This window comes from Salmo trutta, chromosome 15 (assembly GCF_901001165.1).
Source record: "Salmo trutta chromosome 15, fSalTru1.1, whole genome shotgun sequence".
In the NCBI taxonomy this organism is placed as follows: domain Eukaryota; kingdom Metazoa; phylum Chordata; class Actinopteri; order Salmoniformes; family Salmonidae; genus Salmo; species Salmo trutta.
In genome coordinates, this window is record NC_042971.1 from 13,791,894 (window position 1) to 13,807,163 (window position 15,270).

Here is a 15,270-nt window from a genome sequence, read left to right on the forward strand (position 1 = left end):
TAACGCAACTTTCTGAAATGGCACAGGAATGCCCCTGTCTGTGTGTATGTGTGCGGTGCTTGCTTATGTCTATAATTTGTGTAGCCGTTAGCGATAATGCAAATGATGACCTTCTTTTGATGGAGATGGAAAGGCTTTCCTAAAAACCTTCTCAATGAAATTGTGACTACAAAGTAGCCTACCTGGCAGAATAATATTAAGATTATTTTCATCAAACCAAGTGGCAATTTCTTTTGCAAACTCTGCAATCACATGAGCACTACAGCAACACCGCTTAAAGGGATAGTTCGTGATTTTGGCAATGATGCCCTTTATCTACTTCCCCAGAGTCAGATGAATGGTAAAATGGCCTCATTGCCAAAATCCCAAAGAATCCCTTTAACCAAACAATGGTCTCTTCCTGATGTGCACTTGCATTAAAGGGTAGTTACCACACAATCGACATTTATTCCATTTTTGCCAGACCTAAAGAATTGTCTCTTGATGTGGTTTAAACATTGTTCTAGATTTAGAACATTCCATATTGTTGTTTTTCTGTTAAAAAAAGTGTGATTTTGAGAGCGAAAACCTGAAAGAACAGAAACCTGGAAAAACAACTAAGTAAATGGAATTTGGGAAAAAACTAAACAAAATCAGGCAAAAAAAAATCTGATGTATTTTATAGGCCCTACACCACGTCATCCCTCAAATCAGAGCAACTCCTACAATAAACATTCCTGAGACAGCCAGAGGTAGAACAGCCTGATGATGACTATATAGTAGGTTGTGTGTGTGCGCGTGTGCGCGTGCGTGTGCGCATGCGTGGTGACAGAGAGCCAGAGGTAGGGCAGCCTAATCACCATACATACAGTAGATCAGATGGAACAGTGAAATAACAAGGGTAGTTGCCAATGAAATTCTTTAGGCTATTATAAGGTTGTAACAACCATTTTGGTTTGCTCTAAACGTCAAAACAACAATTGCAATGCCTTTTAAAGTGACTAAACCAAGTATACTTTATTGCTACCTATTCAGATTGAACCATGTGTTCTGTTTCAGATCTCAACCTTGTTCCTTCTTTATGACCACACATTATCAGATAACCTCCAGGAGATTGTAAACAGGCCTTCCTCCTTCAGAACTTTCCTGTTCCTGACCTGCACTGTTCTATTCCCCCAGTCTTTTATGATGTTTCCGCAGAAAGAGAATGTTGGAAGTCAGCACACAGATCCAATCAATGTGTATCAAAGCACAAAGTACAGAAACACCCAAATGACACAAAGCACAGCTTATATTATGGAGAGTCCCCTGAATGACCCTAGCCTGCCTTTGGTGTCACAACAACTGGACGCAACACGACTACATTACACAGTACATCTATACTGAACCAAAAAATAAACGCAACATGTATAGTGTTGGTCACATGTTTCAAGATCTCATAAATGTTCCATACGCACAAAAAGCTTAGTTTTGTGGTAAGCTATGGACAATGAACACAATTGAACGCAATTTGAATGCACAGAGATACCGGGACAAGATACTGAGGCTCATTGTCATACCATTCATAATAATGCACGTCCTCATGTCGCAAGGATCCGTACACAATTCCTGGAAGCTGAAAATGTCCCAGTTCTTCTATGGCCTACATACTCAGCAGACAAGTCACCTATTGAGCATGTTTGGGATGCTCTGGATCGACGTATATGACAGCATGTTTCTGTTCCGCCAATATCCAGAAACTTCACAGAGTCATTAAAGAGGGGTGGGACAACATTCCACAGGCCACAATCAACAGCCTGATCAACACTATGTGAAGGAGATGTGTCGCACTGCATGAGGCAAATGGTGGTCACACTGGTTTTCTGATCCACGCCCCTACTTTCTTTTAAGGTATCTGTGATTTACAGATACATATCTGTATTCCCAGTCATGTGAAATGCATAGTTTAGGGCCTAATGAATTTATTTCAATTGAATGATTTCCTTATATGAACTGTAACTCAGTAAAATCTTTGACATTTTTCAATGATGGGTTTATATTTTTGTTCAGTGTATATAGTGTCACTGACACCCACAATATCAAAGGAGCTATCAGTATAACTGTGACTTGTCCCACGACACACACGAACAAGTATGTTCTTAAACACGCTGCATGACGGAACACTTTGTGTACACAAGTCACGCTGGTATAAAGGATTTTGGAGACAGGCGCAGGAATACACAATAGGGTTTTTTAATACACCCAAAACAAACACGTATACAAAAACACTGGGCTGTACCCAAACAAAAGAGCGAGGATAAACCTTGTTGACCGACACGGGACGATACCCGTAATACACAATATATGTACGTAGCATGCAGCATAACAGCTGCACCAACGCATAGGTACTCACACCACCAACGGACATGGGAACAATAATCGACAGCACCATGGTAAACAAAGGGCATATACAAATACAATCAGTGGGAATAGGGGCCAGGTGTGCGCAATGAAAGTTCCAGAGGGATCCGTGACAGTCCCCCCCCCCAAACGTGCTGCCAATGACACCAGTCTCGAGGCCGATCACAGGGAACGCAGCACGGGTTGATCAGGACCCGATGCAGCTGCCGAAGTTGCGGCGGCATCGGACGGACCAGTAGCAGTGGCGTTGGACGGACCGGTTGTGGCGGGGTCGGACGGGCCAGTTGTGGCTGCTTAAGTTGCGGCGGTGCCAGATGGACCAGTTGCAGCGTCGGATGGGCCATTCCCGCTGTCTCCCTCAATGGTCGATTATTCTGTCACGTTGGTATGAATGGATTTGGGAGACAGACGCAGGAATGCGTAATAGGGTTTTTTATTAAGCCCCAAATTACGGCGTGCCGTGTAAAGGCACGGGGAAGAAGACCAAACAAACATGTAACAAAAACACAGGGTTGAAACCAAAACAAAAGAGTGAGGAGTACGTTGAATAAATAACACACGCGCACAATGATTATCACACGGGACGAGACCCGTAATCATCTGCGCAATCCACAAGGGCACGAAAGCCCAAAACTGTCACGTCTGCTCCCGCTTCCCCCCCCCCCCCCTCCCTCCCCCCTCCCCCCCCTCCCCCCTCCCTCCCCCCTCCCCCCCTCCCCCCCCCTCACTCCTATCATCTATTACGCACACCTGCCTTCCCTCGTCACGCGCATCAGCGATATTGAACTCACCTGGACTCACTCATCACCTGTTATTACCTCCCCTATATTTGTCAGTTCCCCAGCTCTGTTCTCCGCTTCTGCATTGATTGTTTTTTGTCTTTATTTTCTTGTATGCTGACGCTGTTCCTATCTTGTTCCTTGTCCGTTCTTTATGAAATGTTTTACTCCCCGTACCTGCTTCGTCTCTCCAGCGTCAACTCATGTGACAAAAACACACATCACAGGCACTGACACGCACCAACAGACATAGTAACAATAATCGACAGCACCATGGTGAACAAAGGTCACGTATATACAAATACAATCAGTGGGAATAGGGGCCAGGTGTGCGCAATGAAAGTTCCAGAGGGATCCGTGACAACACACACTCATGTCTTTCTCTATTGGTCTAGTAAGGGTTCTATTTTTCAAACAAGACTTACTGTAAGAGACCATAATGCTGAAGGAGGACTAGAAGCAGGATAGAGGGTAGCTAGGGTGAGAATGATTCAGTGTAGCCAATGTCTACAGTTAAAGTCGGGAAGTTTACATACACCTTAGCCAAATACATTTAAACTCAGTTTTCACAATTCCTGACATTTAATCCTAGTAAAAAGTCCATGTCTTAGGTCAGTTAGGATCACCACTTTATTTTAAGAATGTGAAATGTCAGAATAAGAGTAGAGAGAATGATTTATTTCAGCTTTTATTTCTTTCATCACATTCCCAGTGGGTCAGAAGTGTACATACACTCAATTAGTATTTGGTAGCATTGCCTTTAAATTGTTTAACTTGGGTCAAACGTTTCGGGTAGCCTTCCACAAGCTTCCCACAATAAGTTCGGTGAATTCTGGCCCATTCCTCCTGACAGAGCTGGTGTAACCGAGTCAGGTTTGTAGGCCTCCTTGCTTGCACACGCTTTTTCAGTTCTGCCCACAAATATTCAATAGGATTGAGGTCAGGGCTTTGTGATGGCCACTCCAATACCTTGACTTTGTTGTCGTTAAGCCGTTTTGCCACAACTGGAAGCATGATTGGAAGTATGCTTGGGGTCATTGTCCATTTGGAAGACCCATTTGCGACCAAGCTTTAAATTCCTGACTGATGTCTTGAAATGTTGCTTCAATATATCCACATAATTTTCCTGCCTCATGACGCCATCTATTTTGTGAAGTGCACCAGTCCCTCCTGCAGCAAAGCACCCCCACAACATGATGCTACCACGCCCGTGCTTCACGGTTGGGATGGTGTTCTTCTTCTTGCAAGCCTCCCCCTTTTTCCTCCAAACATAACGATGGTCATTATGGCCAAACAGTTCTATTTTTGTTTCATCAGACCAGAGGACATTTCTCCAAAAAGTACAATATTTGTCCCCATGTGCAGTTGCAAACCGTAGTCCGGCTTTTCTATGCCGGTTTTGGAGCAGTGGCTTCTTCCTTGCTGAGCGGCCTTTCAGGTTATGTCAATATAGGACTCCTTTTACTGTGGATATAGATACTTTTGTACCTGTTTCCTCCAGCATCTTCACAAGGTCCTTTGTTGTTGTTCTGGGATTGATTTGCACTTTGCACCAAAGTACGTTCATCTCTAGGAGACAGAACGCGTCTCCTTCCTGAGCGGTATGATGGCTGTGTGGTCCCAAGGTGTTTATACTTGCGTACTATTATTTGTACAGATGAACCTGGTACCTTCAGGCGTTTGGAAGTTGCTCCCAAGGACGAACCAGACTTGTGGAGGTCTACAATTTTTTTGTAGACCTGTCTTGGCTGATTTATTTTGATTTTCCCATGATGTCAAGCAAAGAGGCACTGAGTTTGAAGGTAGGCCTTGAAATACATCCACAGGTAGACCTCCAATTGACTCAAATGATGTCAATTAGCCTGTCAGAACCTTCGAAAGCCATGACATAATTTTCTGGAATTTTCCAAGCTGTTTAAAGGCACAGTCAACTTAGTGTATGTAAACTTCTGACCACTGGAATTGTGATACAGTGAATTATAAGTGAACTAATCTGTCTGTAAACAATTGTTGGAAAAATTACTTGTGTCATGCACAAAGTAGACGTCCTAACCGACTTGCCAAAACTATAGTTTGTTAACAAGAAATCTGTGGAGTGGTTAAAAAATGAGTTTTAATGACTCCAACCTAAGTGTATGTAAACTTCTGACTTCAACTGTATGAGTGTGTTTGTGTGAAGAAACTATGTGAAGAATTCACACAGCTCTGTATGTAACTAAAGGGGAACCATTTGCTGAAATCTCTCACTGACGTTATTTTCGCCATTAAGAAGAAAAAGGCTCATTTTCATTAGAAATGGCCTAGTTCAAGAGTGGGAGCCCTAAAAATAAACTCCACATAGTATGTGTAAATCCCACTTCCTCTTACCCGGTTAGGAGGCCAGAGTGGAGACCAGCTCAGGAACCATAGCCTCTGTGCTTACTTTCGCCAGATGGAAAATGTTCATGTTTCTAAAAAGAACCAAACAGGCTTTAATGGTTTTCAATTCCCCTTTTCTTGTACCTTTCATCCTCTCTCTTTCGCTCTTTTCATATGTCCTCTTTAAGTGTGTCCCCTACTGACATTGTCATTGGGTCATCAATAGTGCCTCCAGTACTTGTGCTCTCCTGCACACAGAGAGAGGCCAGCTATGTTTCACTCACAACATTTATGTGAAGGCCGCTTGGAAGAAGTCCACCTGCACAAAACAAAATAGGCCTGAATTCATGGCAGGAGGTTTGCAGGGCAGGCTAATGGTTTACAATTTCAGTAACACTATCCTGTAGAAAAATGAACAACAAGCGGAATGTGGTGGAAAAACAACCAACATGTGCATACATTTATATGTATATAGCCTATAGAGAGACTGGTGCATACCATGGAAATAAGTTTCACGTCTTTGTGAGTGGAAACACATGAAGGAATATGCCTGAACACAAACTGCTGAGTGGCTGAATGACTATGCAATTATGAAGCATGTAACTAAATAAAGCTTCTAAAGTTCAAATATTTACCAACTCTGTGTCCACCTGGATTGTGTTAGCTCATCTTGGTAGAAAGCCAAAATAAGCCAAACACATGATTGGACCCTCTGAGCATACGTGATAAGTGCAGCTCTGCCACTGTAGGTTCAGGGCTCAGAGAAGCGTTCCCTGACACACAAATGGCAATAATAGACAGAGCTGTGTGGTGTGGGTGCCCTAATTCCCCCGCCTTTACGTCACTGCTTAAGGAATACAGCCCATGCCAACCCCCACCGCCCCCCCATCTCACACACACACACGCACACACTTGCGCTGACATACGTGCACGCACATATTTCTTGTCCTTTGTTCCCATTTGATGCATTCAGTAGAATGCCCTGAGACGCGATGACACCGCCCCACTCCTCACGACACCCCCCCACTCCTCACGACACCCCCCCCACTCCTCACGACACCGCCCACTCCTCACGACACCCCCCCCCACTCCTCACGACACCGCCCCACTCCTCACGACACCGCCCCACTCCTCACGACACCGCCCCACTCCTCACGACACCCCCCACTCCTCACGACACCCCCCCACTCCTCACGACACCGCCCCACTCCTCACGACACCCCCCCACTCCTCACGACACCGCCCCACTCCTCACGACACCCCCCCACTCCTCACGACACCGCCCCACTCCTCACGACACCCCCCCACTCCTCACGACACCCCCCCACTCCTCACGACACCGCCCCACTCCTCACGACACCCCCCCACTCCTCACGACACCCCCCCACTCCTCACGACACCGACCCACTCCTCACGATACCCCCCCACTCCTCACGACACCCCCCCACTCCTCACGACACCACCCCACTCCTCACAACACCCCCCCACTCCTCACAACACCCCCCCACTCCTCACGACACCCCCCCCACTCCTCACGACACCCCTCACCCCTCACTCCTCACAACACCCCCCCACTCCTCACAACACCCCTCCACTCCTCACAACACCCCCCCACTCCTCACAACAGCCCCATTCCTCACGACACCCCCCCACTCCTCACAACACCCCTCACTCCTCACAACAACCCCCCCACTCCTCACAACACCCCCCCAGTCCTCACAACCCCCCCACTCCTCACAACACCCCTCACTCCTCACAACAACCCCCCCACTCCTCACAACACCCCCCCAGTCCTCACAACCCCCCCACTCCTCATGACACCACCCACTCCTCTCTCCCTCCCGCAGGCAGACTGGGATAATGTGACTCTGTTCTGAAAGGCAAGAGCCCCCCACTCACACACACACGCACACGCACACACACATCTGAAATGGCCTACAGCGAAAGAGACTGCCTGGGCTAGTAGTGTGTGTATATTAGTCACAGTCACATTGTGTGGCTGCACTGGGTTCATCCATCACCACAGTAGAGAGATAGTAATTTACCAGCTCTATCGTCACTACTCATAAAACACACTGGGGGACCTCCAAGCAGAGTGCTCTTGAGGTAGGCCTAACTTCTGTCCTGGGGATTCTCACTCTGCTTCTCAGAGGGTTGGAGATGCTTCTACAGGGGAACATAGTGGAGTAGATTGTTTAGAGCCTCTGTTTATAGGGGACTGTTTCTATAGCTGAACCTGGATGTTTAACGGCTACGTGAAAGAATGCAGGGACCATTTCACTTTCTCTTAGCTGCATTCACTTCACAACAGCATCAACTAAACAAACACTGGCACCCTATCCCCTATTACAGTGCACTACTTTTGACCAGGTCCCATAGGACCTGTAGTGCACTACATAGGGAATAGGGTTCCATTAGGAACCAAGCATAAGTACATCCTTGTGGGACAGAGTGTGTAGGTGAGAAAGGTAACACCTATCTACAGCAAATACTGCAGTAATAACTATGTAACTACAATATCCTAAAATGTATAATTCGGTCATCTGATCCTAATAATGCCAGTCGTCGACAGTGTGAGAGGACATCATCTCATGTAAGGTGGAAAAATATAAACCGTTAACTATGAGAAACAGCCTGCTGAGTTTCTGAGGGTTAAACTCAGGCATACTCCCTAATCCTCCATTTGGGGTCATTTCATCATCCCCCTGTAGGACAGAATGCATGTAAACTCAGGTTTCGTAGGCCTTGGACTCACACTCATGAAAGACTCCTTTAGAAGACAGTCCATAAAAATCTGCAACAGGAGACATTCATTCCACCTCTCCTCGCTGAAATGCTGTGTCTGTTGTTAAATGATTTAAACCGTGTGGAAATCGATATACGCTTCTCAGTCATCGCCCGTGTAAAAATACTCAAGGGGCTGAAGCATTGTTCACCTCAGAAAACCCCTGTGACAACTTTGCCATTCTAGACAATGATGACCTCACACTAAAATTGCAAACGCCTGTGCGTTCGAGCTATGTTATTGTGACAGTGGCATAACGCAGTAGGTGAACCAATGGCAGGGGTTAAACTAAAGAGCCGTTCCTTTTACACAAAGCAAACTCAAACAAAACCTGGTTTTCATTTTATCCCATTTACTCAAAACAGGCAACATTTAATGTCCAAATATGCAGCCTTCCCATCCGCAGAACAGCGCCGGTAAACCCTCATTTGGGTTCATTCGAGTGATTAACGAAATGTCATGTTTAAGGTCAGGTATAAGACGTTTCACCTGGATCCCTAATGACAGGTTGCCCTTTGCTTACAGAACATCCATCGGTCACCAGAGGCTAGATGGTTGTGGACTACGGCTGGTGTTGGTGCTCTGTGAAGTCTGTGACTGACTGTAGGCCTGGCCCACAGGAACCACGCTCCAACCAACAGGATGGGGAGGCGGTAAATGACGCTGATATTTCAGATGTGACAGGAAGTTGAATAGTAGCCTGAAGTCACTCCTCAGGTGTAACGTTTGGTTTACTTTCTCTTGTGGTGAGTAGTGGCACACGTGTATGTTAGAGGTTACAAACATGTACTTGTTGTTGTGGAATCACCGCTAGCAACCAGAACAAGGATGGACAAGTTGATTCTGGATTCAATTCTCACTAAAGTAGAGCGCTTCAAAATAATGTGAAAAGGGAACTGTAACATAGGCTTACATTATTCACATGTAATACGCAATTAAAACACATTTTATATGGCCTGTGGTTTCTGCAGCTACACAACCAGCAGTAGCTACAATAGTTGACGATCCCTAACCCCAGTTCCCCTCTGACCTGGGACTAGGGTCAATACGGCTCGTTCTGTTTGATTTCTAGATGTCCCTGATAGACAAAAGCAGAACTGTCCAGACTGTGAACGTTAGCTGACAGCGGACTGTACAGAAGAGCATGGAGTTTATTGGGCGGTTTTGAACATCTATCATGAGTTAGAGTGGAGTGGAAACTTCAGGTAATGTATAGTAGTGTAGTAACAGTGTGTTACTGTGCGAGGCAAGAGTAGCTAAATGTAAAGACTAGCTCTTGCACTTCACACTAGCTGCCTGGTGACTTGTGAACATGGGACTTTTGTTTGAAGCTTGATGCTGTAGGTTGGTCCAAATCCCAACTCTGACCAGCATGCACCTGTTAACTCGTGCAGTGTTCTACTCCCCTCTATCTGAACCGTCACTGACTGATGATGTTTAAAGTCCTTCATGTTACATCTTAGTATTCTGCAGGAAAATAATAATAATGGAAATGTTTCACGTTGCCATACACACTTTATATATACACAATACACAGTGCATTCGGTAGGCCGTCATTGTAAAATAAGAAATTATTCTTAACTGACTTGCCTAGTTAAATAAAGGTAAAATAAAATAAATACCAAATTTCGGAAAGTATTCAGACCCACTGACTTTTTCCACATTTTGTTACCATACAGCCTTATTCTAAAATGGATTTTAATCGTTTTTTCCCCTCATCAATCTACACACAATTCCCCATAATGACAAAGTAAAAACGGATTTTTTGAAATTGAAACTAAAATATCAAATTTTCATAAGTATTCAGAGCCTTTACTAAGTACTTTGTTGAAGCACCTTTGGAAGAGGTCGTCAAGTCTTCTAGGGTATGACACTACAAGCTTGGCACACCTGTATTTGAGGAGTTTCTCCCATTTTTCTCTGCAGATCCTCTCTGTCACCTATTTTCAAGTCTCTCCAGAGATGTTCGATCGGGTTCATGTCCAGGCTCTGGCTGGGCCACTCAAGGACATTCAGAGCCTTGTCCCGAAGCCACTCCTGCGTTGTCTTGGCTGTGTGCTTATATGCTGACCACATCGCTTGTGTCACGTGCGTGAGCGTTGCAAAATAAATGTACACATACATGTTATTCAATCATTGCACTCACACTGCTCGCGCGTGTCTGTGTGGACAGGCGCTAAAATAGAACGTGGTTCTATTTGTGACGCTTAATGCGCTGCAAGTCCCGCCTCTCCCATCTCCTCATTGGTTTTTAGGAGCATATACCCACGTGTGCCATCTCCTCATTGGTTTTTAGGAACATATACCCACGTGCCATCTCCTCATTGGTTTTTAGGAACATATACCCACGTGGGTGATTGAAAGATGAACTGAGGTCCACACTCCAGTCCAGTTGTTAGTGGTAATGCACCTTAAAGTTGGTTGCCAACTGCCATATAAAGTCCACTGAAGAAGAAGAAGCCTGAAGAAGGAGAGATTACTAGAAAACAAACCTTTTTACCCTTTTATTTGTGGATTAATTGTCGAAGTAGAGGACCTTGTGCATTTCAGGTAAAATAACAAACCAATGTTTATATCCCTGGACAAATTAGCTAGCAACAGCAAGCTAGCTAGCTAAATTGCCATAAATGTTTGCTTATCGACCTGTCCCCAAATTAATATAATTGGTTGAGAGTTCATTTTGATATTTCAACCTGCGTGTCCTGATCGCGTCTGGTGTGGGCGGACAAAATCAAAATGCGTGTGATGGCGCACGCAGACAGGTCTGGTCAGCATGTTAGGGTCGTTGTCCTGTTGGAAGGTGAACCTTCACCCCGTCTGAGGTCCTGAGCGCTCTGGAGCAGGTTTTCATCAAGGATCTTTCTGTACTTTTCTCCGTTCATCTTTCCCTCAATCCTGACTAGTTTTCCAGTCCCTGCCTCAGAAAAACATCCTCACAGCATGATGCTGATGCTGCCACCACCATGCTTCATCGTAGGGATGGTGCCAGGTTTCCTCCAGATGTGACGCTTGGCATTCAGGCCACAGAGTTGAATCTTGGTTTCATCAGACCTGAGAATCTTGTTTCTCATGGTCTGAGAGTCATTTAGGTGCCTTTTGGCAAACTCCAAGAGGGCTGTCATGTGCCTTTTACTGAGGAGTGGCTTCCGTCTGGCCACTCTACCATAAAGGCCTGATTGGTGGATTTCTGCAGAAATGGTTGTACTTCTGGAAGGTTCTACCATCTCCACACAGTAACTCTGGAGCTCTGTCAGAGTGACCATTGGGTTCTTTGTCACCTCCCTGACCAAGGCCCTTCTCCCCCAATTGCTCAGTTTGGCCGGCTCTAGAAAGAGTCTTGGTGGTTCCAAACCTCTTCCATTTAAGAATGATGGAGGCCACTGTGTTCTTGGCGACGTTCAGTGCTGCAGACATTTTTTGGTACCCTTCCCCATATCTGTGCCTCGACACAATCCTGTCTCGGAGCACTACGGACAAGTCCTTCGACCTCATGGTTTCGTTTATGCTCTGACATGCACTGTCAACTGTGGGACCTTATATAGACAAGTGTGTGCCTTTACAAATCATGTCCAATCAGTTGAATTTAACACAGGTGGACTCCAATCAGGTTGTAGAAACATCTCAAGGATGATCAATGGAAACAGGATGCACCTGAGCTCAATTTCGAGTCTCATATTAAAGGGTCTGAATACTTACGTAAATAAGGTATTTCTGTTATTTTTAATACATTTGCAAACATTTCTAAAAACCTGTTTTCACTTTTTCATTATGGAGTATTGTGTGTAGATCAATGAGGGAAAAAAATATTTTATCAATTTTAGAATAAGGCTGTAACATAACAAAATGTGGAAAAGTCGGGTTCTTAATACTTTCTGAATGCACTGTATGCTACTTTAAATCTAAAATCCACTTTTCTATTAGTGAAAATATTTTGGGTAAACTACTTAAGATCATTAGAGAGCTAACACATAGGTCTAATACATTGGGCAATGTCGTCATTCATAATTGTTTGGGAATTTAGCTGAACACAGTAGCGCAGTCATCGTCACAATAAAGTGCAACATTGTTGCAACTGTGTCGATATCATGTGTACACTCCCTTTCTTCCCCCACAAAGAGCAAATGGATGATCTTACTTTTCAGTGCTTGGATGAGCGCCTTCCCATCTTTGATCAGCTCTTTGATGAACTTATTGGTCTTGTCCAGTTCCAGTTCGTGAGACTTCAATCTGTCTCGGAACTGGGGACTGTCCAGATAGCAGTCACTAAACTCCAGAGCAGGCAGTCCCATGTTTCCTCCCAGTCCACTGTACCCGAGGTCGGAGGATGAAGAAATCTTTGACTTATGATGTGCAATCCAATTATAAGAAAGTAGCAGAACACAGAGAGCAATATTCAGATACCTAGTTACATTACACTACACACCCAATAACCTTTCTGACAACATGCAGGCGGGCAAACGTGGATCTGGCTTCTTTTAGCCTAGGATCCAAACGGCATCACCAAAAAAACTGCACGCGAAAAACTGTGCTTGTCCGGGAGGGAAGTGCTGAAATAATATTCAGTTCTTGGCTGTCAAATATCCCAGGTAAACCTTCTGTGCATTCCTCATGACAACATCATATTAGTGATGAAAAGGGGAGGAAAGCGAAACAACGAGACAAGGTAGTATTTGCGAATTCTTCGACTGGGCGATTAAATGCAGTCCCTTTCTCTCAAGCTTTGGCGTCCGTGCCAACCTACCCCGAAACAGATAATCTTATGATGGATGCGGCTGTAGACCAATAGTATTGCTGAGTTCCAAAACGGTCCGAGGAGGCAAGCCACGCTACCAATGACTGCACTACAGTTGCAGGAGATGGGTGCGTAAAGAAAGGGCTGGTTGGTCAAGAATGCATCGAAGTCACTTCAGAAAGGGGAATTTATCTGGGGGGGGGGGGGTTACATCAACCTGCTCAGGGTCGGATTAGCAAAGCGACAAATTGTTGTTTAATCTTAAACTGTTTAAATTAAGAGCCCATTTAGTGAGCAAGTGTTAGGCCTTGGTAATTCCACACATCACAGGCCTTTATTTAATCTGCTACACTTGCAAATGGAAATGTTATCAATAATGGGACCGTAAATCAATCACAAACTCAACTAATGCCTTAACTGTTTATTACAGTTTGAAACTAATACATTGGCTTGTTTATAAATGATGTATAACCCCTTTATAAATCATAGTGTGTGTGTGTGTGTGTGTGTGTGTGTGTGTGTGTGTGTGTGTGTGTGTGTGTGTGTGTGTGTGTGTGTGTGTGTGTGTGTGTGCGTGTGTGTGTGCGCGTGTCAGTCTAGACAGAGTCTGTGCTGTTTATCTATGTAACAAATCATCACCTCATGTCAGGGTAAAGAGTTATTTCACTTAAGATTTTAGCAGTGCAGTGGAGATACAAGTCCACACTTGTTTGTGGTTACTGTGTTGGCAACTCCAGATTTAGATGTGCAACTTCCTCCAACACAGTACGATCATGACGAATGCTAATTAGTCTACTCAGTTTCCATACAGTTTTAATTTGCAACTGCAAATAGTGCTAAAAATCTGCAACTTTAGGGATTTCATGCCGATTTGAGCCTACAAATAAGATAAGATAAAAAAGGATTTATTGCTTGGGGTGTACTTTACCAATGGGTTCCATACGCGGCAAGAATGAATCATATCATTTTACATCTGTGAGGTCTAAATAAGGTGACTCTGGATCATCATTCACTTCCTTGCATGTTTATTACTTACCCTGGAACACTATTTGCATTGACCTCCTTATTTTATTCTTATCTATTCTTATTTTTCTTGCACAGGCTCGATGTACACACACACACACACACACACACACACACACACACACACACACACACACTGCTGCTACTCTCTGTTTATTATCTATGTATAGTTTACCCCTACCTACATGTTCATATTATCTCAATTACCTCGACTACCCCGTACCCCTGCACATTGACGCGGTACCGGTACCCCTTGTATGTACCCTCGTTATTGTTATTTTTATTGTGTTACTATTTTTCCCTTTAGTTTCTTTAGCAAATTATTTTTACTTACTTTTGAAAAACTCTGCGTTGTTGGTTAAGGACTCATAAGTAAGCATTTCACTGTAAGGTCTACACCTGTTGTATTCGGCACAGGGGACAAATCAAATTTGAATTGTTTGTTTTATATCAGTGTTCCATATCTGCTGTATAGTACAGTGTTCCATTTATTGTAGTAGTGTCCCAGTAACCCATTCTGTACACTTTTAGAAAAAAAAGGGTTCCAAAAGGGTTCAGCTGTTCCCATAGGATAATCATTTGGTTCCAGGTAGAACCCTTTTGGGTTCCAGGTAGAATCTTCTGTAGAACGGGTTCTACATGGAAGCAACAAGGGTTCTACCTGGAACCAAAAGGGTTCTTCCTAGAACCAAAAAGGGTTCCTCAAACGGTTCTCCTATGAATAACCCTTTCTGGACTAGGTAGCACCTTTTTTTCTAAGAGTGTAGTAGTCTATAGTATTATATTATAGGGTGGTTTGTTCCAGCTGCTTTCAACTAAACACAGAAGGTTGGAGGCACCTTAATTGGGGAGGACGGGCTCGTGGTAATGGCTGGAACGGAATCAGTGGAATTGTATCAAACACATATATTTGATGCCATTTCATTCGCTCCGTTCCAGCTGTTATTATGAGCCGTCCTCCCCTCAGCAGCCTCCACTGCAACAATACCATAATAAACATTTACATTGAATGTTCTACAAGATGTGGGAGCAGTTTAACAAAATTGTATAGGCTAAGAATGACATTTGGAATCACATAGTTCATCCAAAATATTATTCCTTGTTGAATGAGTGGTGTGTAATCACCCATGTGGAACTCTTAACTAACCATGTCAGGAAACTAAGTACATGCACCATTCCCTGGGGCCTGAGCCAGTGACTCATACAGAGAGGAG

At 44.3% G+C, this 15,270-nt stretch overlaps 1 protein-coding gene across 3 annotated transcripts in view; it reads right to left on the reverse strand.

Annotated features, from left to right (window-relative positions):
• Positions 1-13,095, reverse strand: part of LOC115148518 (rho GTPase-activating protein 26) — a 115,382-nt gene extending 102,287 nt beyond the window's left edge. For 2 of the 3 annotated variants that reach the window (XM_029690468.1, XM_029690466.1), the window contains exon 1: positions 12,437-12,590. In XM_029690468.1, coding sequence (XP_029546328.1) covers positions 12,437-12,590 — 154 coding nt within the window. Of the gene's footprint in view, positions 1-12,436 lie in introns of all 3 variants that reach the window. The other variant, XM_029690465.1, reaches the window with a different exon arrangement.
• Positions 13,096-15,270: the final 2,175 nt, after the last annotated feature.